This window comes from Heterodontus francisci, chromosome 35, assembly GCF_036365525.1.
Source record: "Heterodontus francisci isolate sHetFra1 chromosome 35, sHetFra1.hap1, whole genome shotgun sequence".
In the NCBI taxonomy this organism is placed as follows: Eukaryota; Metazoa; Chordata; class Chondrichthyes; order Heterodontiformes; family Heterodontidae; genus Heterodontus; species Heterodontus francisci.
In genome coordinates, this window is record NC_090405.1 from 31,968,474 (window position 1) to 31,994,003 (window position 25,530).

Below are 25,530 nucleotides of genomic sequence, written 5' to 3' on the forward strand. Positions count from 1 at the left end.
TCAGACGGAGCATCTTTGGAAATAATAAGATAGGGCCGCAGTTTTCCAAGAATTCTCCTGTTACATCCAGAGCGTTTGGGGTTTTCGGGAATGAATCATCTGCCTTAATCCATGGTCACCTAGTTGGATGTTCGCTATTTTGTCGACCCATTTCTGATTTTTGGGGAGTTTCTAGGGAACATATGAAGAGCGAGCATCTTCTGTTGCGGAGTTTGCGTTCATTTTTAAATGTTGGACAACTTTGGAATGTCCTGCTTTTGTTTTCAAACAGATTGTTCAGAAGCCCACGGGCGACCAGAAGCTGCAGTTGTCCAGATACTCCAAGCGTGTCGCAGCGGCCGTTACTGAACTCATCCAGGCAGCAGAAGGCATGAAAGGTCAGTATCAAACCACACAGACCGGAGAGCCAAACTCACTGCCCTCACGGTCTCTTCAGCTTTATAGGAAATTATCCAAAATCACCCCATGTTTCAGCTTCCCTTTATAAAACTTAGAAGAAATTATATTTTAGTCCCTCTTGCAGGTCTGAGAAATAGCCTCTGAAACAGCAATCGCATAGAACTTGAGAATTTATAACACAGGAGGAGGCTATTTGGCCCATCACATCCATGCTAGCTCTCTCTTAGAGATATCCCTTTCGTCCCTTTCCCATCACCTTTGAATTTTTTTATCATATATTTATCCAGGTCCCTTTTCAAAGCTACCCTGGATTCTGCTCCTCCTGCAGTTTTTAGTCAGACGTTTCAAATCCCAGTAATCATCCGACATGATAAAAATAATTCCAAGCTCTCCCATCAGTGTTTTGGTGATAACCTTGTTATTGATGCTCCCCAGTTATTGAATCACTCGCCCGCGGAAATAGTTATTCCTGATTTACCTCATCATTTTGAACCCCTCTCTCAGCTCATCTCTTAATTAACCTCCTTTGTTCGAATGAAAAGACCTCCAGTTTCTCAAATCTCTCCTCACAATGCCCTTGTATCATCTTAATGCGTCACTTCTGCACCCTCTCCGTGGCCTTGACATCCTTCCTAAATTGGGGAGCCCAAAACTGGACCCAAATATTCTAACGACAGCATAACCATTGATTTCTCTAGGTTTGCTTTTGTACTCTAGACTCCAACTTGTTAAACCTAAGATCCCAAATGTACAGATTTACCAACTTGTCTTCAACTTATAAGATTGAAACTCATCCATTGCGTTGCACACGTGAGTCAAATATAGCCTTCAGATGAAGTGCGGTTCGAAGACGGGAGATCACTAGACTAGGGTGCTCAGATATAGTTCAGTCTCCATTTTAAATGTCATACATTCTGTCCTTATATATGATCATTAGAAATTTCTGTGTCCACATTTATAATGGAAACTTGTCTATGTAAACTGATCACCCTGTAGTTACACCCTCCGGCCAGTGGTGGTGTTATAGTGCTCTTAATGGGGTCGGGGGACAAGTTTACCACTGTACACTGTATATTAACACACAAATCGCGGGAAGAATGGAGCTGATTGGGTAACTCTCCTGTCAATCACGCTTGGAGACAGCACTGCTGTAAGTGACCGGGATTGATTTTGCGCAGATCATTTATATATAACTATCCTCAATTCTCTTCAATTTGATGGAGAATTACTTTTGTGTATGCTGGAGACTGTTTGCTGTAGTTTTGGCCATGAGTTTGGAGAGTCTGTAAATTAATACAAGTCCCACCCACCCCCCCTCCCCCACCACCAGCCTCCAACGGGTTAACTGACTCAGTGGTGTCAATGTTCACTCCGCAAGTTTATATAGACACCTTCCATTGCAAACATGGCACATGAAGTTGTAGTGGAAAAGTTGACAGCAAGTGGGTGCTGATTTTCAATATATTATACATGTATCTGAAGCTTTTACATTTTTACCAGTTAGAGAGCATTCTCTCCTGCCCACCTCTTTATCCCTGTTCACTTACCTTTTTCATCCAGTTCAGCTTTGCTCTCCTGTTTTGTTTTTGACTTGTATTTTTTATGGTAAACTGTCTCTGCAATGTGAACAATATTGCCCTTCAGACAGCCCCATTTTCCCTCCACACTGTACCTTTAAATAGCTCTTCCCCGTTATTTTCCATTCATCCCCTCAAAGTTTGTTCTACTGAAGTCTATCTTCTGCATAGTTTTTATAACCTGTCCTTTCCCATTTCAACCTCACAATTAAACACTAGACCCAAGTGCTCCTTTACTATAGCTCTGCTTAATACATTGGGAGCAAATCCAGTTCTGCCTCACCTTTAACCCACCTGAACTCTCTTAAGGAAAGGTTCTTGAAGTCGCTCACTGAGTAGCTATCGATCTCTGGTGTATTACAGCGATAGCGTTGACATTTTGTTTAATTCTTCATTTGATGCCAAAATGTGGTGATTCTACACTCCTTGAGGGCTAATCTTACATTCCTGGGAGAGCGTGGATCCGAGAAATCCCATCTCCAGGTCTGGCCTCCCCATTGGGGTTGGCTGGGATGACCAGATTCCCCCTTTCAGTTTGCTATGAGCTGGTGCCGTTAATTGTAAGCTCCAGATCAGCTCTAGATGTCCAGGCCAACATCGAAGCAATCTCTCTCGACTTATTTCTAACTTGTATAGCGCTGAAGGAAAGTCTGAGCCTCAAGTCTAAGGGAACTGTTCATCCTTTGTTGATACAGCTGTGGCATTTCATAAGACGTGGATGGGATAATGGAGTGCGGAATTGGAACCTCATTGTCACTTACTCCAGGTACCTGAGCTCAGAATCCAGGCTGATACTCAGGGCGGCGCAGTGGTTAGCACCGCAGCCTCACAGCTCCAGTGACCCGGGTTCAATTCTGGGTACTGCCTGTGCGGACTTTGCAAGTTCTCCCTGTGACTGCGTGGGTTTCCTCCCACAGCCAAAGACTTGTAGGTTGATAGGTAAATTGGCCATTGTAAATTGCCCCTAGTGTAGGTAGGTGGTAGGAGAATGATGGGGATGTGGTAAGGAATATGGGATTCATGTAGGATTAGTATAAATGGGTGGTTGTTGGTCGGCACGGACTCGGCAGGCCAAATGGCCTGTTTCAGTGCTGTATGACTATGACTACGCCAGTGCGGTACTGAGGGGTGCTGCACTGTCGGGAGTGGCGGCTTTTGGATGAGACGTTAAACTGAGGTTCCGTCTGCCCCCTCAGGTGGACATAAAAGCTCCCATGGCACTATTTCAAGGAAGGCATGGACTCGATGGGCCAAATGGCCTCATTCTGTGCCATAAATGGTTCAATGACTCTAAGAGCAGGAGAGTTTTTCTCAGTGTCCTGACCAATATTTACCACTAAAATTGTTTCTCTGCTCATTTCCCTCATTTGCTGTTTGTGGGAACTTCCTGTGCACAAATTGGCTGCCATGTTTCCGAAATTCCGAAGGGTAGAGCGACTACCCTTCAAATGTACATCACTTGCTATGAAGCACTTTGGGACGTCCTACGGTTGTGAAAGCCACTATTTAAATGCAAGTCCGTCATTATGGATTTCTATATTCTTCGAATGTATTCGTAAAAATCCTTTTCTATTTCCCCGTCCATTTCTAAAATAGATTTGCCATACTTCAAACACTGTTTAATGTTGAATCAAAAACAGGAAATACTGGAAACACTCAATGGGTCCGACTGTATCGGTGGAGAAAAAACAGTCGGAGCCAATGATTTGGTCGGGTTTTAAAAGGAAGGGTTTCCCGTCTGTTCACCCCACAGACGATTTGAACGTTGGCTCCTTCAATGTATAAGCAGAAACAAAGTTGAGTGCTCTGGGTGGGAGGTTAATACAGTCTCGGGGGGGGGAAATCCGCTGACTGGTGCTGAGATCTGCATCTCTTTCCCCCTCCCCCACCACACCCCACCAGTCCCATTGTGACAACCCATGAAAAGTATGCAGAGGGCAACCTCGCTACATTGGAGGCACATGTGAGACCAGTACTGAAAATGAGTCAGGCAACTGTCATGACCCAGACACCACAAGATCTCACTAGTAGTCTCTCTCCTCAACAGGCTCCATTGCCTCTCGTATGTTCTGATCTTCTCGTAGAGTGTTCTTCCATCTTAGCTTTGGTGTGCTGCGCACTCCATTCCAAATTGGGAAGCACTCCTGTCACGGGCTTTTCCAGTCACCATGCTCTTGGCCTAACTCCCTCTGTTACTGCAGATGGTCTGCTGAATCCTGCTTCAGCATTGCTTTCAGTCCCATCTGGTATTTGTGATGCAGAAACCGGAGCGGTGATGAAGAAAAAACTTTCATTAATCTAATATCTTCCATGCACTCACAACATCAACAAAGCACTTTGCAGGCAATGAATGTTCTTAAAGTGTAGTCACTGTTGTAACGTGGGACACGCAGCTGCCAATTTGTGCACAGCAAGGTCCCACAAACAGCACAGATATAAATGACTGGTTAAGCTGTTTTGTGATATCGGTTGAGGGATAAATATTGGCCCGACCACTGGGGAGAGCTCCCCTGCTCTTCGTTGAACGCTGCCATGGGATCATTTACGTCCACCCGAGAGGGCAGACTGGACCTCGGTTTAATGTCTGCTCAGAACGTCGGCACTTCCAAGAATGCAGCACTCCTTCGGTACTGCACTGAGGAGTGTCAGCCTGGAATTTGTGCTCGAGTTTCTGGAATGGGCCACGATTGTCTAACCCAGAAGGGAGAGTGCGACCAACTGAGTCAAACTGTCTGACGCCAGATACCCTCTTAAAAAAAAATCCATGTTCCATTTTCCCTATCCTCTCTGAGAATCCTCTATTGCACAACATTCCACTCGAACATTTTGCACTGGAAAGGTCATATCACTGTTGCCAAAAAAGAATTGTTGGCTGCAGTCAAACATTCTTGTCTGTACAACAGGCTAATCCGAAACAAACTCTCTATGTAAATAATCTTCTTCTGGCCTCCTTTATTTCGCTCATGTAGTTTTAATCCATCTCAATGGGGCTGCGTAGAATCCAACCACGTGCAAGACAACAGAGACTCGGTAATTAGTTGCAGGCTTTGGGCCTAATTTTTTTCCAATTCCAATAGGTTGGGCTCGGCTTCTTTCATGGGCTGCACTCTACTGAAGCGTGAGATATCACTTATTCCTGTCCTGGGAATGGTGTTAAAGTTCTTTACTGTAATACAGAACTTGCTACCACATGGAATGATTGATATAAATAGAATGGACACATTTAAGAAACATCTTGATAAACCCATGAGGGAGAAAGGAATAGAAGATCATGCTGATAGGGTGAGATGAGGAGGGGTGGGAGGAGACTCGTGTGGGGTGTAAACACTGGCATAGACCAGTTGGGCCAAATGGCCTGAATCTGTGCTGTAAAATCGATGTAATTCTAGAGGAAAGCAATCTCTGACTGATCCACAAAGCCCTCGGGAATCGTTCTGAAGGAAAGACATTTGGAATATTTTTCCCAGTGTTTTGGAAGCCCTGAACCATTGAGATTGCTACAAGCCCCAACCAGTCCCTGTTCGTGTTTATCCTCCACATGGGCAGTAGTTCCAGTCCCACATGCTGGCTCTGTCCCCTATAATTCCCCCGCTTTCCTTCAGCCAGTTCCCTATCCTGTTGTTCAATGTTGACACTCCAATCCCTCTGTCAAAAAGCTTCTCCTGCTCGCTGTCCTAAATATCTCTATTTTTAATCTTACATCCGCATCCCTTTGTTCTGTCTGCTTTCATCTAATCTGTGCCAACCTTTTGCTAATTTTTAAACCCCTCTATCATATAAGCCTAGCATTTCTTCTCTAATGAAAACTGCCCCAGTTTTTCACAGCTTTGTATTTATATGTCCCAGTCAGTGCTGTACCCTCTCTATTGCCTCAACATCCTATAGCGCGGAGACTGGAACTGCACACAGGACGCCAATTGTGAGCTTATGAAAGTTTCATATCACCATTATATCTTGACTTTTCGATTCTGTGCTTCTCTGCCTAAACCCAGCATTTCATTAGTTTTTTTATGGCCTTGCCCACTTGAAACACTGCTTTTAACATCGTAACCCCAAATCCCCAAATCCCTGTGCTCTTGCACATCACCCAACCTCCACCTTGTCCCCTGCCCCCCACTTCCCCATTCAAAGAATCATTACTTTTTATTAGTTGAACAGATCGCCTCAAATTTGCTGCAAATCCATGTCTTGTGGAGTTGTTAAAACCTGAATTTGATACTTTTTGCAGAAACTTCTTTGTTTTAAAAAAAAAAACAACTTCAAATTTCTCAGCCACTCGTGCTGGGGTTTGATGTTTGACAATAAAACTGCACAGTGCATTGCAGTACGAAAACCTTTGGCAGCCTCGGGTACATTGTACAAGAGACAATCTGTGCAAATATACAACAATATTAAACTCATTGCAGCTCAAACAAAGAGCTTTGCTCTCAACTTAACGACATTCTTGATTTCTTTGCTTCCTTTTGTTGCCCTTAAGTCCTCATGTTTGCTCTTTTTGCCTCTTTACTCTTCTTGCTCTTAAGCAACTGTAGGTGTACAGTTGCACAGGTGCTCGTCCATTATATCTGCATTTGCCATTTTGTTCATGGAAGAGGGGGATTCCAACTGAGCTCAGTACTGCTCTGACACTCGTGGATATTGAGATTCAGGTGGAACTACCTGAATGTCGATCAGGAGGGAACCCTCGCCGTGTTTTGTTTTCACTCTCTACCTTAGAGACGCTGAGACCAATGTTTGTACTACACCCGCTCACTCTCCCCTCACCAGCCGAGCTGAGATTGCCGAGCTCAGCACAGATTGGAATGCAATGCTGAGTGCTTCCTGGCGATCTGGCTGGGGAAACGGGAGGAGCCCATTCAGCCCCTCGAACCTGTTCTGCCATTCAGGTAGATCGTTGCTGCTCTGTACCGTGACACCACTGACCCACCTATGCTCCACATCATTTACTAACCTCACCTCATTTAAAAAAAAAAAAAAAAATCCTGTCAATCTGAGTCTTAAAATTTTTAATTGAACCCACCTCCACATCCACAGCCTTTTGGGGGCAGAGAGAGTTCCAGATTTCCACTACCCCTTGGTGTGGAAAAGGTGCTTCCTGATTTTCATTCTAACTGGCCTCACCCTAATTTTAAGCAGTACCCCCTGTTCTTAACTGCCCCCCTCTGGAGGAGGTAGCCTCTCGATATCTACCATATCAAGTCCCTCATTTTAAACATCCTGATTAAATCACTCTTTAATCTTTTATACCCAGTGCAAGCCATGATCATCCTACCTGACCTCATAATTTAACCCTTTAAGTCATTCTGGTCAATCTGTGCTGCATCCTCTCCAAGGCTAGTATATGGTGTGGTGCCCAGAACGGAACACAGTTACTCCACTTGGGGTCTGACCAAAGCTCTGTATGATTGAAGCATCACTTCCTCTCCTTTGTATTCCATCCCCCTTGAGATAAAGGAAAACATCCCATTAACCTTTTTGGTTACTCTTTGTGCCTGTTTAATGTGCTCGAGTTTGGCGATAGTGAATGGATGATGAGCTGGTTGTCTCAGGATTTGATTTTATTCTTTCATGGGATGTGGGCATCGCTGGCAAGGCCAGCATTTGTTGCCCATCCCTAATTGCCCTTGACAACTGAGTGGCCATTTCAGAGGGCAGATAGGAGTCAACCACATTGGTGTGGGTCTGGGAGTCACATGTTGGCCAGACCAGATTAAGAATGGCAGATTTCCTTCCCTAAAAGACATTAGTGAACCAGATGGGTTTTTATGACTACTGATGATCGTTTCCTGGCACCATCACTGAGACTAGTTTTCAATTCCAGATTTTTATTAATTAATACAATTTAAATTCCAGCAGCTGCCGCAGTGGGCTTTGAACCTGTGTCCCCAGGGCATTAGCCTGAGTGTCTGGATTACTAGTTCAGCAACATTGTCACCATGCCACGGCCTAGGATGTTGTACTCTTCCATTTTGAAGTTGTGATTACTGAGAGAGACAGTTAAGCCAAGTTTGGAAGTGAATAGCGTCTTGCTGAAAGTTATATATCGAAGAACCCTAGAATCATGCAGCACAGAAAGAGGCCATTCGACCCATCGTGCCTGTGCCACTCCCACTCCCCTGCTCCTTCCCAATCGCCCTGTAAATGTTTCCTTTTCATGTGTTTGTCCATTCCGTTTTGAAAGGTACTTTTGGATCTGCTTCCACCGCCTGTTCAGGTAATGCGTTTCATATTATAACAATTGCCCCTAGTGTAGGTAGGTGGTAGGAGAATGGTGGGGGTGTGGTAGAGAATGTGGGGTGAATGTAGGATTAGTATAAATGGGTGGTTGTTGGTCGGCACAGACTCGGTGGGCTGGAGGGCCTGTTTCAGTGCTGTATCTCTAAATATAAATATATAACTCCACATCTGAAATCCCTCATCCATGGTACCTATCTAATAAACCTCCTCTGTACTCTCTGCAAGACCTTGACATCCTTCCTAAAGTGTGGTGCCCAGAAATGAACACAGTACTCCAGATGAGGCCTAACCAGTGATTTATAGAGGCCAAGCACAACTTCCTTGCTTTTGTACAGTATAGCTTGATTTATGCAACCCGTCTATCAGGATTCCCATTCCCATATAATTGTATTCTACTGCTTACATTTTAGTCATCCATTAAATATGCATCGATTCTACAGCATCGTCCTCAATAATTCTTCGATATTCCCCACCCTGATGTGAAAAGTCCCATTGAGTGAAGTCAGGCGACTTGTCCCTTCCTCAGACGCTGTCCTATCCCTTTCCCTCCCCACTCCCTCCATCCCCCCCACACTCCCTCCATCCCCGAATCAGTTTAACTATCGAAGTAGAGAGATTACTGGGAATGTTTTGACTTCCTCAGGCACGGAATGGGTGGATCCCGAAGATCCGACGGTCATCGCGGAGGCGGAGCTACTAGGAGCGGCGGCATCCATCGAGGCGGCTGCCAAGAAACTGGAGCAGCTGAAACCGAGGGCCAAACCCAGGGTGAGTGAGACCGCGAGTGGCCCAGAGAGCAGCCCTTTTCACCCAGCCCCGGGGCTGTGCGCGGCCACCACTGGTTCCCCGCCCTGACCCGTCTACACTGCGGTCAACCTGCATTGTTTAGTGATAATCTCCAGACCGTCCATGCTTCTGGTCGCCATAGTGATCTCAGCTAGTTGCAACCATTGCTGTCCTGTTAGTGGTTGGTCCCCGGATGGTGGGGGGAGGGTGTAGGCCAAGAACTATTGTCTGTTTGGAGCTGAATCAAACCTGGATGTTTCCTGCAAGACGCTGTGTGATATGTTTGATATATTAGGTTGTTACTGGAGTCAACTATATATCAAACATATTGCTATAGTGTCCTGCCCTGTCTCCTGGGTTCAAAAATTTATCACGGGCAAAACAGCTATTGTGATTGGACGCAAAATAACGTTGGATTAAAACCTGACTCTTGAACGGAAGAAAAATAATGTAGTTGGTCTGTGATTCATGCAAACTCTGTGTATACTGTATACTCGTACTGTATACTCCCGGGACGCAGTTTATTTTTTCAGTATTTTACAGAGGGATCGTGCGGCAAACTGACGGTGTCACAGGGAATAGTTTTTTTCCCCTGTTTTTTTCAGGTTTTAGGGTAATTTCTCTATATGTTGTGTGTGGCGAGCTTCGTGACATGCATAAACCGCTGTGCAGTGCTTTGTGCAGCCAACTCCCTTTAACAATGTGTTTGCTTTCCTTGTAGCAAGCAGACGAGACGCTGGACTTTGAGGAGCAGATTCTGGAAGCTGCGAAATCGATTGCGGCCGCTACCAGTGCACTGGTGAAGTCTGCCTCCGCTGCCCAGCGAGAGCTTGTCGCCCAAGGAAAGGTGAGCAGGATTACTGGTCAAAAAGGAAGCTGACTTGCATTTCAGGCACTTGGTGACTCATTGCTCTCTCTGCCAAGAGTTTTAATGGGTGTGTGTTTCTCTCCCAACAGGTTGGGGCCATCCTTGCGAATGCGGTGGATGATGGGCAGTGGTCTCAAGGTCTTATATCTGCAGTAGGTGTCCCTTTCACAAGTTTATGGGTTAGAGGTATTTGAGCCTTTGTGTTACTGAACATACACACAGGGATCAATTTCTAAGTTGTCGCCAATGCGTTAAGCTGCTGTCAGTCAGCTGCCTGTTAGAGCAACCACCCAATCTCTATCGAAAGGGAACATCAGGCAGTTTCTATAGTTCAATGGCTGATTCCCAATGCCAGTTTAACACAGTTAGAAACGTCCCTCTTCATGTCCCAGCTCACTGGGTGTTACTCCGGCTCCATGTCCCAGCTCCCTGGCTGTTACTCTGGCTCCCTGTCCCAGCTCACACTGTGTTACTCTGGCTCCGTGTCCCAGCTCCCCGGCTGTTACTCTGGCTCCCTGTCCCAGCTCACACTGTGTTACTCTGGCTCCAGGTCCCAACTCACTGTGTTACTCTGGCTCTGGGTGCCAGCTCACTGGGTGTCACTCTGCTCTGCTTCCAGCCCGATGACTAGAGTCCAGAGTAACTGTTTGTTTTCCAACTAGAAACTGAAACAAGCCCTTGGCTGCAGTAATGTGCTCGCTCCCATTCTCCAGTATCGAGCCAGACCTGGGCTCTGGGACCTGTTGTCAAAAATAGAATGGCTGAATTTTAAGGGAAACAAGAGATGATGAAATTCATTGCTTGTGCTTAGGTAACTTTTGGCCGGGGGCGGAAAAGTAGCTTGTGGTGAAATGAGTTCTTAATATGACTTCAACCGGCATACCGGGCAGTTAGTCTGATCACACATAGGTACAGTTTTAAATGAGTGCCGAGAATAATTCTGTTACTTCAGTCTTTGGATGCTAGATGCCATGAATTTAGTGCTGAACATTTAGAAAGAAATCTATAGCTGTAGCACCTTTGACAGCTTCAGTATGTTCCAAAACTCTTTACAGGCAATCAAGTATTTTTGAAGTGTAGTCACTCTTATAATGTAGGAAATGCAGCAGCCAGTTTGCACACAGCAAGATCCCACAAACAGCAATGTGACAATGACCAGATCATCTGTTTTCAGTAATGTTAGTGAAGGGATAAGTATTGGCCAGGACACCAGGAAGAACTCCCCTGCGCTGCTTCGAAATAGTGTCTTGGCATCTTTTATATCCACCTGAGAGAGCAGACAGGGCTTCAGTTTGACGTCTCATCCGAGAGACAGCACCTCCGACACCGCAGCACTCCCTCAGTACTGCACTGCAGTGGCAGCATGGATTTTGTGCTGTGTGGGACTGGAAGGCACAATCCTTGGATTTGGATGGGACAGTGCTCCCCACTGTGCCACAGCTGACCCCACGAACTGTGTGCTCGCTGGGTACTCCATAACATTAGTGCAGCTTGGTAAACTATAAGAGAGAGGGATCCAATTGTAATTTGAAGAGTGTTGCATGTTTCCAGTTAAAATAATGTCAGTTCCCCTCTCAATTTGGGAGACACCCTTTGAAAAGGTGATGGGATATATTTCCGTGACTGTAACATTATTTATTTGTGTGTGTGTTCGTAGATTGAGCAAGGTGGAATGATTCTGTAAACTGGGTAGTGTGTTGATTGTACGGGTGATGCTGAGGTACACCCTGTCTAGAATGTTGCTGCCCCCCTGGCTGGAATGTCAGGCACGTGACGTCTGGAACGCGGGTCCCACACACATGTCGCTCTCTCTCTCTTTCCAGGCCCGGATGGTGGCGGCTGCAACAAGCAACCTGTGTGAGGCAGCGAACGCGTCTGTTCAAGGGCACGCCAGTGAGGAGAAGCTCATTTCATCAGCCAAGCAAGTGGCAGCCTCCACAGCCCAGCTGCTGGTGGCGTGTAAAGTGAAGGCAGACACCGACTCGGAGGCCATGCGGAGGCTCCAGGTACAGGGCACTCCTACGAATGCTGAGGCAGCTCGAATCTCGACCGCTGTTTGATGACTGACTTCATCCATCCTGTTTCTCTACACTCTCTAAATGATGCTTCATTCTGAAGGGATTTAATCCTCTGATCCAAATGATCAGGTGCTCAGTCCCCTTCTGTGAAGGCATTGCCAATTTCAGTGACGTGTTTTATGGCTATTGGGAGACATTAAAGATTTGGAGTTTAAATTAGGGGGAAAAGTATGTGCTGGCTTAAAAAAAAATAGACACGTTTGAAGGTGTTCAAATATAACAGATGGGATCTAAATCAGTTCATTAGGTAAACTTTTAAATTCCCTGTCCTAGCTCTCTCTCAGATCACTAATGAACTAGTACTAATAAGTAACAAGGTTTTGGAGGCAGTGCAGCTCAGAGTCATCAGAACCATAGCAGGGCTTAAAGGGGTTAAATTGTGAGGACCAGTCACATGAACTCAACTTGTATTCCCTTGAATATAGAAGATTAAAGTGTGATCTCTTTGAGATGTTTAAGATGATTAAAGGATTTGATAGGGAGAAACTATTTCCTCTGGTGGGGGGAGTCCAGAACGATGGGGGCAGAACCTTTAAAATTCAAGCACGGGTGTTTAAGGGGTGGTGTCAGGATGCCATTCTTCACACAAAAGGAAGTGGAAAACTCCAACTTGCCCCCCCTAAAAAGCTCCTAACACTGGGGATCAAGTGAAAATTTCAAAAGTGAAATTGATCAATATTTGTTCAGCCAGGATAAAGAGACTGAAGAAATCGAGCTGGGTAGGTGGAGTTACGATACAGCCCAGTCGTCATCTGATTGGACAGCAGAACAGGCTCGAGGGGCTGAATGGCCTCCTCCTCTTCCTATGTTCCTATCTCAATTAACGGGCAGTAACTGAAGAGTTAAACTGATTCTCGTAACGGATGAAGCATTTTTTTTCTCCGAAAGATGAGGAAATTGCTGATAATTGATAGAAATGGCACTATTGACATATTAGTTTGTTGTGTGGATGTTTGGAGGGACGGTTGTGTGTCTGGGTGGATGTAAATGGCAGGATGATTGTGTGTGTGTGTGTGTGTGTGTTGAATTGCTCCTTGATGGTTTACCCTTGGAGTCCAGGGGAATCATTCTGGTTACTCTACATTGCACTCTTTCCAAAGCCCGTATATCCTTCATAATTAGAAAGTATCCTCTTCCATCCTTTTTAGGTCCTCACATTTGCCTATACTGAAATCCATTTGCCACAGTATTGCCCATTCACTTAATCGGTTAATATTTCTGTAATTTCATGCTTCAATCGACACTGCTTACAACATCGCCTTTCACTGTCTTGTCGGCAGACTTAGATATGTGGCTCTTTATGCCATCACTGATGCAGTAGCCCCCGACACACACTCAACGCACTGACCCTTTGACATACTATTACTGCTACCTAGCACCAGCATGATGCCCACCCCGGTTCGAACTGAGTGGCTGAATTGACTAAGCTATTGAGCGTTATTTGACGTGAACTTGCGCTGATCGCCCTGACAACCCCTCAGAGAAGGAGTGACGGTGTTTTGGCCTGTTTGCTTCCAGACCGCAGGAAATGCCGTGAAACGGGCATCGGACAATCTGGTCAGAGCAGCTCAAAAGGCTGCGTTCAACAAACCGGACGAGGAAAACATTGTGGTCAAAACGCGGTTCGTTGGAGGAATTGCTCAGGTTTGTGCTGCGTACTGTTGGATGGGTTCCTGATTAATGGAGCTGGCCGATTTGTCCTCGGTGCCTTATAAAACCTGAAATCAGTTTGAGGAGTAGAAGGAAAGTGTTGTGCTCACCCATCACCCCTGTGCTCGCTGGCCGACAGAGGGCACCCAGTCTGGCAATGCCTTGATTTTAAAATTCTCATCCTTGTTTTCAAACCCCTCCATGGCCTCTCCCCTCTCTATCTCTGGAATCTCCTCCAGCCCAACAACCCTCCGAGATATCTGTGCTCCTCCAGTTCTGGTCTCTTGAACATCCCCAATTTTAATCACTGTCCTATTAGCGGCTGTGCCTTCAGTTACCTGGGCCCTAAGCTCTGGAATTCAATTCCTAAACCTCACTCCTCTCTCTCTTTCTCTCTCTCTCTCTCTCTCTCTCTTTCTCCCTCTCTTTTTCTCCTCTTTTTCTTTCTCTCTCTCTCTCTTTCTTTCTCTCTCTCTCTCTCTCCCTTCTTTTAAGACGCTCCTTAAAACCTACCTCTTTGACCAAGCTTTTGGTCATCTGTCCTAATATCCCATTATGTGGCTCTACATTGAATTTTGTTTGACACAGCTGCCGTATTAATGTCAGTTGTTCTCCACATTCTTAATGCTGATGTGTATTTGATTGCATTCATAAAACTAGCTTTTACTAAAGGCATTCAGAAATTAATACAGTGCATTGGACCCTAAGTGGATGAAGTTTGACTTAGAGGAATGTACTGCAGATTAGGACTGCAACCATTGCTTGTTCCCATTATACTGAACAGCCATCTTTGCTGTGCTTCTGTAGCTTAACAGTTCCGACACTGAGTGACTTGTTCCTGTGTTAGACTCTTGTGTTCCATTTGAATTAAGTCGGCCTGCAAGATCTCAAGCTTTTTTTTTAAATTTTGAATTCTGGCCAGGAATTTCATGCGCTTCTAATTTAAGGGAGGAATCGGAATTCCCAATAATATGACAAGTCCCCATGAACTTATCCTCGGGCAAAACTGAAAGCTGCTGATTGAATGTTCCATGACGATTTGTGACCACCCGCTTTGCTGTCGTCAAAGTTTCTTTAAGTTCCGTGGCCATGGCAACAGTCGGGGTGTTCGGGAATGAGGGCAGTTTCAGTTTTTCCAGTAAACTGTTGAAATTTATCTTTGATGCTCACCTGATCTGACCCATGCATCTCAACAGTTTCACCAATTTATCACTTTAATATCTGTATAAATATTTAGACTAATAATTTAAGAAGCAAGTTACAGCAGTTCATCCTTACCCTGTCTCCTTTAAAAAAGATACTTCGAGTCATAGAATGATGTGACACAGAGGGAGGCCATTCGGCCCTTTGCGCCTGTGCTGGCTTCGAAAGAGCTATCCAATTGGTCCCATTCCCATGTTCTTTCCTCATAGACCTGCCAATTCTTCCTCTTCATTTATTTATCCAATTCCCTTTAAAGACATTTCTTCCAGTCTTCTGGGGCAGAGGAAATGGGTAAGGCGAGGAGAGTTTTTGTGTTTGTCAGTGTAAGCGCTATTTGTGCTAATGAATGGGTTAATTCTCACACTCTGAGGTATTTAATGCTCTCCCCCCCCCCCCCCCCCCCCCGGTGAGTTTGGAGGCGGGGAGAACATTTAATCGGGCGGGTTGGTGGGTGGGGCAATTAAGAGCCTCATCCTGCTGCTATTGGTATTAGCCAAGTGGCGGGTGGTCCTGTCACCACACGGGGAGCACGCTAAGCAAACCCATGCGGGTTGGGGGATGCCGCATTCAAAGGCACTCAGTGCCTGATCGAGGAACCTGGCATCGGGAAGGGGGGGCTGTTGAGAGCCACCCCTTGCCCTTGCTGTTGACCCCCCCACCCCCTCCCCCAAAATCTCCTCTCACCATGACTCGCCTGTGGTCTGGGTCCATCAACAATCCTGGGCCTCGGGTAGTGCATTTCCGGCAGCAGCCACCACCTGCGCGGTGGCGCTGCTCAGTAAAAGAGCTGCCAGCCTCTGATTGGCCGGCAGCTCTCAGCAGGCGGAACTTCCATCGCTGGGGTCCTTAATCCTGGGGAAGGCCCGCTGCTGCCCACCTAAGTGCCTAATTGGTACATAATGTGGCAGGCCTTTCCCAGAGGAGGTGACGTGGGGCTCTCACCAGCTGTTCAGCCGGTGGCCGAGACCCTTGTCACCTACATAAAATCCTCCCCTCTGAATCTCGCATGGTGGTGTCCAGAGAGAATCCAGTGCTAATTCAATTCTGAACAAGTAAATTTCCAAACCAAAGCGATTAGCACAAAGACAATTCAGTCCATAGGTCTGGTCTGACTGTTGACTATGTTGATTTCATAGCGAACAATCTATAATTTTATATAGAAAGCCATATGTTATACGCTCATAAATACTACTTTGTTATTTCTGCAATATCGATTTCCACCAAGCAGTATAAACTGTTCCAACAATGATGCAGCTCATCTGCTGCTGAAACCCTCATTCAATCCTTCCTTACCTCTAGACTTGACTATTCCAGTGCACTCTTGGCTGGTCTCCCACATTCCACTCTCTCAAACTCTGCTGCCCATGTCTTAACTCGCACCAAATCCCATTCACCCCTGTACTCGCTGACCCACATTGGCTCGTGGTCAAGCAACATCTTGATTTTAAAATTCTCATCCTTGTTTTCAAATCCCTTCATGGCCTCGCCCCTCCCTATCTCTGTAATCTCTAACTCTGCAACCCTCCTAGATATCTGCGCTCCTCTAATTCTGGCTTCTTCAGCATCCCTGATTTTAATCGCCCCATTATGGGCAGCCATGCCTTCATTTGCCTAGGCCCCAAGCTCTGGCATACTCTCCCTAAACCTCTGCCTCACTTTCCTCCTTTTAAGACACTCCTTAAAGCCTACCTCTTTGCCCAAGTTTTTGGTCATCTGACCTAATATCTCCTTTTGCGGCTCGGTGTCATACTTTGTTTTATAATGCTCCTGCGAAGCGCCTTAGGATGTTTTGTTACATTAAAGGCACCATATAAATATAACTTGTTGTAAGACCAAGATGAACCAGACTTAAAGGGTTCAATTATGAGGACAGGTTGCATCAACCTGATTTGTATTGCCTTGCAGCTGGGGGTGATTTATTTGAGCTGTTCAAAATGATGAAAGGATTAAATATAGTAGATATAGAGAAGCCATTTTCTCTGGTGGGGGGGAATCCAGAAAAAGAGGGCACAGTCTGAAAACTAGAGTGAGGTAAATCAGGAAAAAATATCAGGAAGCCCTTTTTAACTCCGGGCAAAGTGGGAATCCAAGGCTACCATCAAATGACATTTTCAAGGCTGAGACCTACAGGTGTTTCGGATATGGAGCAAAGGTGGGAAATTGAATTTGAGCCACAGATCAGCCATGATCTAATTTAAATGGTGGAACAGGCTTTAGGGGTTGAATTTCCCGCTCGGTTTATCTGCTCGGTGTAGGCAGCTGCATTCACTGCTATTTCCAGCAATGTGTCTAAGTTTGGAACTTTGAAGAGCATCCAATACTGTTATCCATTAACCGGTGGCCTATGACCTTTCTGGATAGTGCTGCCAAATTCTGTGCAGTGACCCAAAGTTCATGTGGAGCTCGATTTGAGACTGCCTCAAATGCAGAGAGAGATGACTTTTATCCTCACAATCTAGCTCCCAGAACTCTGAATTTCCATTTTCCTCTTGATTTTTAAGCTCGCCTCATTGACCTACATTGACTCCCAGTTAAGCGATGCCTCGATTTTTAAAATTCTCATCCTTGTTTTCAAATCCCTCCATGACCTCGCCCCCTCCCTATTTCTATAAACTCCTCCAGCCCACAATCATCCGAGATATCTGCGTTCCTTTAATTCCAGCCTCTTCTGCATCCCTGATTTTAATTGCTGCTCCATTGACGGTCGTGCCTTCAATTACCTCAGCCGCAAGCTCTGGAATACCCTCCCCACAACTCTCTACCTCGCTTTCCTCCTTTAAGTCACTCCTGAAAACCTACCTCTAACCAAGCTTTTGGTCACCTGTCCTAATATCCCCTTGTGTGACTCTGTGCCAAATTTTGTCTGATTACGCTCCCGCAAAGAGTTTGGGACGTTTTCCCATCTCAAAGGGGTGATTATAAATGCAAGTTGTTGCAAACTGTTTTCGTTTTTGCAGTTGGGGTCAATTGATGCAAAATGACACCTTTTGGCTTTTGTGCAGATCATTGCAGCCCAAGAGGAGATGCTGAGGAAGGAGAAGGAGCTGGAAGAAGCTCGCAAGAAGCTTGCACAAATCCGCCAGCAACAGTACAAGTTTCTACCATCAGAACTGCGAGAAGATGAAAGCTAAGTGTCGGATGTTTTCAGCCAGACGGGTTCTGCATCAAACGGATCTCAGTACTTTCAGAACTTGAGCCACTTCCGATTGGAAAGCTGATCGTGTTGTACGCCATGGAGGTGGAGCATTGCATCAACTTGGATTTATCCAATTATAGATTGTAGTTCAGAATATGTTAGTTTAGTTTTGGCTTCCTGTACTCCCAAGGCTTGCATGCACTAAATACATATCAGGGAAGTTTACAGACAGAAGATTAATAGGGCCAGACCACAAGACGTTCTGTGCAGCAGGAAGAAGTTCATGTACAGAAGTTGTTTCGGAGGGTCTGAGTCTGTCCTGCTAGGTTGATGTAGGAAGATGGAAACTATCCTGTGGATGTGCCAAGAGTTAATAGACGGTTGGGGCGGGGTGTGGGCGGGAGGGTTTACTGTAGTGGCGGGGGGGGGGGGGCGGGGTGTGCGCAGAGGACTTTTTGAAGTAATGCAGGATTCATCAATGTTGTCTTTGTGAAGAGTTTATCCCTGCTCAAGTTGGCCTACGCCAATAATGAGTGGAGAATGAGGGTGTCGCTTGAATGGAGTTAGCTTTCTCTCAGCACAAACACAACCTGTCTAAAACCTTCGCGGGTTTACCTTGGGACTGTTTTGTGTGTATCGCGTGGCTGTGCAGTAGTGGTTATATCATCTACTCACTATTGCCCTATCATCCGTTTTTGCAGAGGTTTGACTTTGGAAAGCGGCTGAAAAAAAAAGAATTCAAAATGAACAAAAGCCATGTTGTGTTTACAAACCTGACGGCCCAGTGAAATAAATACAGATATGCACTAAAAGGCACTATTCTTAAAGGGTGCATGGAAATTTCGAGGTATCTTGCCTTTGTTTTCCGAGTGCTTGTAATATTTCAAGGTGATGGACACCCCCTGTGGTGTTCTTCCCGAACCATCTGGTTCATGTCAGTTTGCCATATTAGCTGCAAAATTGCTTTGACACTTTTTTTTTAAAATTTGCTTTCTATTGGCTACAATACTCTGCCCTTGTTGGTAGCACTGAAACCACTAAAAGCCACCCAGCATGAATGCCTGCCTGCCATGTGTTACATAGTGTTCCCAAAGTCTTAATGCCCGAGGGAGTTGCTGATTTAAACCTTCCCCTTACTTCCCTCGTATGGTTTTCTTTTTTGAGTTGTACCTCCCATGTGCTGCAAAGTGATTATACTCCCCTCTTCTTTTGGAAATTGCATTCCACCTGCGTTAAGATGCATTGTAACTCTCAGTAAGACAGACTTGCATCTCCCAGCCGGGCTCTGTCATCTCAGCATCTATAAGCTAGTATTGGAAAGATCCTGATGTACAACCATCCATCTGTTTTGTGAAACCACTGAGAAATTTGAATTTTTTATTTTAAATTAAATTTAATGTAGTGAAATTATTTGAGTAAAATGATCACATATCGGCCTTTAGGTTTGAATCGTTTTTAAGATGGTATGTTTTTTTTAAACAAGGAACGATGCACGTGCAAAATAGATTGTTGGTTTTTGCGAGCTCCTGTTGGCTTGCCTGACTTCCTATGACCCAAAGTTTAAATGAAGCATCACGTATAACTCTGCCATGACAGAATGTATTACTGTATGTAACATAAACTGCTAATTTATCAGCCACAAAAACTATTTTTTGTATTCACAGAAATAAAAGGTTTCAAAGGAAATTGAGTCTCCTGAGGGGATTTTCTGCAAGCTTGCATGGACAGGACTTTTCCCCAGCATCATTTCCTGCACTTCACTCTCCGTAAACTGCAACTCATCCTAAATTTGGCTGCCCCAATTCTCATTCACCCATCACCCCTGACCTGTATTGGCTCCCAATCTGGCAATGCCTCAATTTTCAAATTCTCACCCTTGATGTCAAATCCCTATCTCTGTAATCTCCTCCAGCCCTCCAACCCTCTAAGGTATCTGTGCTTCTCTAATTATGGCCTCTTGAGCATCCCCGATTTTAATTGCTCCCCCATTGGCACACGTGTTTTCAGTTGCCAAGGCCCAAAGCTCTGAACTTCCCTGCCTGATTAAACAAACTAGGGTTGTATTCCCCGGCATTTAGATGGTTAAGGGGTGATTTGATCGAAGTTTTCAAGATATTAAGGGGAACGGATAGGGTAGATTGGGAGAAACTATTTCCACTGGTTGGGGAACACGGGGCACAGTCTAAATATTAGAGCCAAACCTTTCAGGAGTGAAATTAGAAAACACTTCTTCACACAAAGGGTGATGAAAGTTTGGAACTCTCTTCCTCAAACAACAATTAATGTGAGGCCAAATGTTAATTTTAAATCTGAAATTGACAGATTTTTGTTAACCAAAGGTATTAAGGGATATGGGGATATGGAGTTAGCTGTGATCTCATTGAATGGCACGGTTTTTTTTTATTCATTCATGGAATGTGGGCGTCGCTGGCAAAGCCAGCATTTATTGCCCCATCCCGCATTGCCCTTGAGAAGGTGGTGGTGAGCTGCCTTCTTGAACTGTTGCAGTCCATGTGGTGTAGGTACACCACATGTTAGGAAGGGAGTTCCAGGATTTTGACCCAGCAACAGTGAAGGAACAGATATCGTTCCACATCAGGATGGTGTGTGACTTGAGGAACTTACAGGTGGTGGTGTTCCGATGCATCTGGTGCCCTTGTCCTTCCAGCTGGTAGAGGTTGTGGGTTTGGAAGGTGCTGTCTAAGGAGCCTTGGTGCGTTGCTGCAGTGCATCTTGTCGATGGTACACACTGCTGCCACTGTGCGTCGGTGGTGGAGGGAGTGAATGTTTGTGGATGGGGGTACCAATCAAGTGGGTTGCTTTGTCCTGGATGGTGTCGAGCTTCTTGAGTGTTGTTGGAGCTGCACCCATCCAGGCAAGTGGAGAATATTCCATCACACTCCTGACTTGTACCTTGTAGATGGTGGACAGGCTTTGGGGAGACAGGAGGTGAGTTACTCGCTGTAGAATTCCCAGCCTCTGACTTACTCTTGTAGCCACGGTATTTATATGGCTGGTCCAATTCAGTTTCTGGTCAACGGTAACCCCCAGAATGTTAATGACTAAGTGGTGTTAAGAAAGTACTTCCATTCTTTAATATTTTTGTAAGGACTCATGTTTTAAAATTGTGGAAATGGATTCTGTTGGAAGACTGAAGTGTTTCCATGGATGCTGGACTTTGTTTTTGTTTTTAAAAGTCACTGAAAGGACTTTGTTTAAAAACACACTTATTGGAAGTTACATGTCTTCAAATAAGTAAACAGGTGCCTTCTGCCTATGGGAGTTGTTTACAGAGAAGTGACATGTCAAGATTTATGGTGGTCAAGAGTTGGTTTTGGTTTGGATATTGTTTTGAGTCAGTTGGGTTTGCAGCCTGCTGAGAAAAACACCCAGCTCATCCTTTCTCCACCTCCCTGAGAAACCCTGAGAATCCAGTGTGAGCTGAAACCGCTGATGCTGCATTTCTCCTGGAAAGCCTGCTAGACTAATCCACAACATTGCCTGAAGAGAACTGCTCCAGAAAGATCCCAGTGACAGCCGTCTATGCGTATTTGGGATGCCAGAAAAGGGACAACTGATATCATTCCATATCTTATCCTTTTCCTTCAGGAATTAACAAGTATTTGGTCAAAATATTTTTTGTCTTTTTTTGTAAAGCGATCTTTGCAGAGGAAACCGCTTTATTTTTTCTTTAATCTGTGTGTGTGTGTGTGTGTGTGTTTGTTGGGCTAAGTTAGAAGGGAACTTTTATATTTCAATCTGTGTTAATGCTTTGCATCTTTACTGAATACATCTTGTTTTCTAATAAATTGATAATTTGGTTGTTTAAAGAAACCTGGTTGGTGGATTTTATTCGGAAATAAAAATAGAGTATATAATCGGCTGTATCAGTATAATAAAAGCAAAATACTGCAGATGCTGGAAATCTGAAATCCAAACAAAAAGTGCTGGAAATACTCAGCAGGTCTGGCAGCATCTGTGGAGAGAGAAGCAAAGTTAACATTTCAAGTCACCTTTCATCAGAACTGGCAACGGTAGAAATGTAATAGCTCTTAAGCAAATAAAGTGGGGGTGGGAGAAGGGAACAAAAGGGAAGGACAGAGGGTCAGAGAGATTAACTGACACCACACCATTAGCACACTCTTTGCCTTTGCCCCATGACCTCCTTACTCCTGTCTCTATGTCTGAACCTCTGCCTTTCTACCTCTTTCCTCCTTTAAGGCCACTCTTTAAAACATACCTCTTTAAGCAAGTTTTCTCCATATGTGTTTGTGTCAAATTTTGTTGATAACACTCCCGTGAATCGCCTTGGGACATTTTATTACATTAAAGGCACTATATAAATACAAGTTGTTGGAGTGAATTCTGATTTCCGGCTGTCCAGTTCCTCTTTGTTCACCTTTCCTCCAGGGTCTGTATATTGCCACTGGCTGGCCTCCCATGCAATTGCTTATGGGCTGTCTTGGATCAGGAGCTGCAGTGATGTTGAGGTGGTGCTGTGCTTAAAGTAGCTTGTTCCTTTAAGACCATTGTGTAGGTGGTCTAACTAGGCGCAACTTCTGACCTCTAAAGAAAATGTTCACCTTTCATTGACTTCCATGTTCCAGCAGTTCTCTCAATGTTTGCTCACAGTAAGTTGGAAGCTACGTTCTCTCTCTTTCCTGTTTATCACTCTTCGAATGTGTTTCCCATTCTCTGTTATTCTTCGCATTTCTCATTTTTTGCCTATGGTGTCATCTGCTTCCATGTTTTCTTGTACGTCATGTCCTTTGTCCAGAGGGTGGGGAAGGGGAATGCTGGATTGGCTGGTCATGAGTGTGTATTAATGATTGAGGGATGGCAGGAGAGCTGAAGGTGAGAAGTAGGTGGCAGGTAGAGTTGACTGACCCAGGTTACAGCACCATCGCTGGTGGGAGGACTAAATAGCAGGCTTCGTGTTACCTGTCCACAGCAGTAGAAGCAAGCCATATTTCCAGCCATTACCTGTCGCACAAGTGTTGCTGAGGCATGGCATAAAAGCTCAGGAAATATATATAATATTATTTGATTGTTCAGCTCTGATTTGTTGACTAACGTTTGAGCCAGTTGAGTGCATGTTGTGGCTTTAGCACATGAAAGAAGGCTGACACTCCCAGTGCAGCACTGATGAAGTGCTGCACTGTCAGAGGTGCCGTCTTTCAGATGAGACATTAAACCGAGACCATGTCTGCCCTGTCAGGTGGATGTAAAAGATCACACAACGCTATTTCGAAGAAGAGCAGGGCAGTTATCCTGGCCAATATTTATCCCTCAATCAAAATCACATAAACAGTTAAACTGGTCATTATCAAATTGCTGTTTGTGGGAGCTTGCTGTGCGCAAATTGGCTGCCACAGTTCCTATTTTAGAACAATGGCTGCACTTCAAAAGTACATCATTGACTATAAAGCGCTTTGAGATGTCCGGAGGTCGTGAAAACTTATTTTAAAATATAAGTCTTTTCTTTATGTGTGACGAAGAGGGACACTTTTAGACAGCTCATTCTGGCCCACACATGCATTAGTTCTGTGATTTTTTTTTTTTAAGTCCCACTTGAGAGACTTGAGTACAGAATCCAGGCTGAGACTGCAGTGCAGTACCGAGGGAGTGCTGCACTGTCAGAGGTGCTTCAGATGATATGTTAAACTGAGGCCCCATCTGCCCTCTCGGGTAGCTGTAAAAGGTTCCATGGCACTATTTTTGAAGACCAGCAGGGGAGTTATCCTCGGTGTCCTCAATCAACATCACAAAACAGATGGTCTGGTCTATGATCACATTGCTGTTTGTCGAATCTTGCTGTGTGCAAATTAGCTGCAGCGTTTCCTATATTACAACCGTGACAATATTTCAAGCAAGTATTTCATTGGCTGTAAAGTGCTTTTGGGACATGCTGAGGATGTGAAAGGTGCTATATAAATGCAAGCCTTTCCTCAAATCCACTGTTGTTACAATGAACAACATTACGACTGTTTCTCATGACCCACTTAAATCATTTAATTCAAAGTCATCGTGATGCTCTAGCAGCAGCCAAGGACCCCAGGAGTTAATTACTACCTCCAGATCCCGGCTCTCTGCCTATTCAGCCACACTGCTAGGGCAACTTGTCTGACGAGCACTAGGGGCAGTATTGGTGTGTGAGATCACGGAACGAGCCTTCGTTCTTACTCCAGCACTCACCAGGCTTAATAAAGTGCTACAGAATGAGAAATGATGAACTTCCATTTAGTATTATGCTTCTTACTGGGAGTTTAATGACTTGAATATATTTTTCTTTAACTGAGTAATGGAATGAAACTAACTCGGCATTACTCCAACCATTGTATTCTACATTTTAACAGGTTACTTAAAATAGCTGTTAATGCTTATGTTTCAAAATAACGAGAGATATTTATAAATGCTTACATTTCCCTGCCCCTCTCTCCCTCAGCTGCTCACCTGCGCCTTCCTCCCCCATCTGTCTCGCTCCCTCTCCCCTCCCCACCTCCCTCTCCCCATGTGCCTCAAGCTTTTTCTCTTATTGTCGGGAATACTCTTGTAGGTAGTTTGTTCCTGCTGTGCCCACAGGGAGCTGAGCACAGGTCAGAGCAGGAATGTGAGTTCTGGAATTCCACTTCACAGGCCCAATGCACCCTTCCAACATGACTTCCCATGCAAATAAGGGAGGGAGAAATTTCCTCCATAACCTTCATGTTTGTTGGTGGGACAGAATTATCGCCAAGTTATTAGCTTCCTTTTGTATTGTAAACCATTTGCTTGATCAATTTTGAAGGCTCTAGATCCTAGAAGTACTTCGGCGCCACTTCATTCTCATATTCTGTTTCATAACCGTGACACATTTTAGAGTTTGTGAAAATGGAACTAACCTGTAATGTTTGTTTGCAGTGTTATTGTACCAGTCACCACTGTCCTTGGGCATGTCAGCTGGTAACCAGGCGCAGGGCTGTACCAGAAAGAACAACTTGCATTCGTATAGTGCCTTTCATGACCTCAGGACGTCACAAAGCTCTCTACAGCCAATGAAGTACGTCCAATGCATAGTCTCTGCTGTAACATAGGAAATGTGGCAGCCAATTTGCACACAGCGAGCTCCCCAAACAGCAATATGATCACCAGATAATCTGTTTTGTGAGGGGGATAAATATTAGCCAGGACACCAGAGGTTAACTCCCTTGCTCTTTTCGAAATTGTGCCAAGGGATCTTTAACATACTCCTGAGGGTTTTAACAGCTCATCCAAAAGACAGCACGTCAGACAGTGCAGCACTCTCTCCGTACAGCCTAAATTTCTGTGTTCAAATCTCTGGAGTGGGATTTGAACCCCCGACTTTCTGACTGGGAAGAGAGAGTGGTATCTGTTGAGCCGGGGTTCCGTCAGTGTCATACCAGTCAGAGTGGTGGGGCGGTTCTGTCAGGCTGATGTTGAACCAGAACTGGGATATGTGAACTCCAACTGGGCTAGTGGTCTGTGTGTGAGGTGGGAGCAGGTTGGGAATGTAAGGTGTAGGAGCCCCCAGTCTAGAGAGGAATGCCCACTGCAATCAGGTACTAGCCCTACTCACAAGTATGGCACCAAGCCCAG

At 45.0% G+C, this 25,530-nt stretch overlaps 1 protein-coding gene across 7 annotated transcripts in view; it reads left to right on the forward strand.

The window, feature by feature from the left end:
* Window positions 1–18,321, forward strand: part of tln2b (talin 2b) — a 293,811-nt gene extending 275,490 nt beyond the window's left edge. For all 7 annotated transcript variants that reach the window (XM_068015241.1, XM_068015242.1, XM_068015244.1 and 4 more), the window contains 7 exons: window positions 272–377; window positions 8,857–8,981; window positions 9,721–9,846; window positions 9,957–10,019; window positions 11,691–11,873; window positions 13,464–13,589; window positions 17,801–18,321. In XM_068015241.1, the coding sequence (XP_067871342.1) occupies window positions 272–377; window positions 8,857–8,981; window positions 9,721–9,846; window positions 9,957–10,019; window positions 11,691–11,873; window positions 13,464–13,589; window positions 17,801–17,929 (858 nt within the window). In that variant the 3' untranslated portion in view covers window positions 17,930–18,321. The remainder of the gene's footprint in view (window positions 1–271; window positions 378–8,856; window positions 8,982–9,720; window positions 9,847–9,956; window positions 10,020–11,690; window positions 11,874–13,463; window positions 13,590–17,800) is intronic.
* Window positions 18,322–25,530: the final 7,209 nt, after the last annotated feature.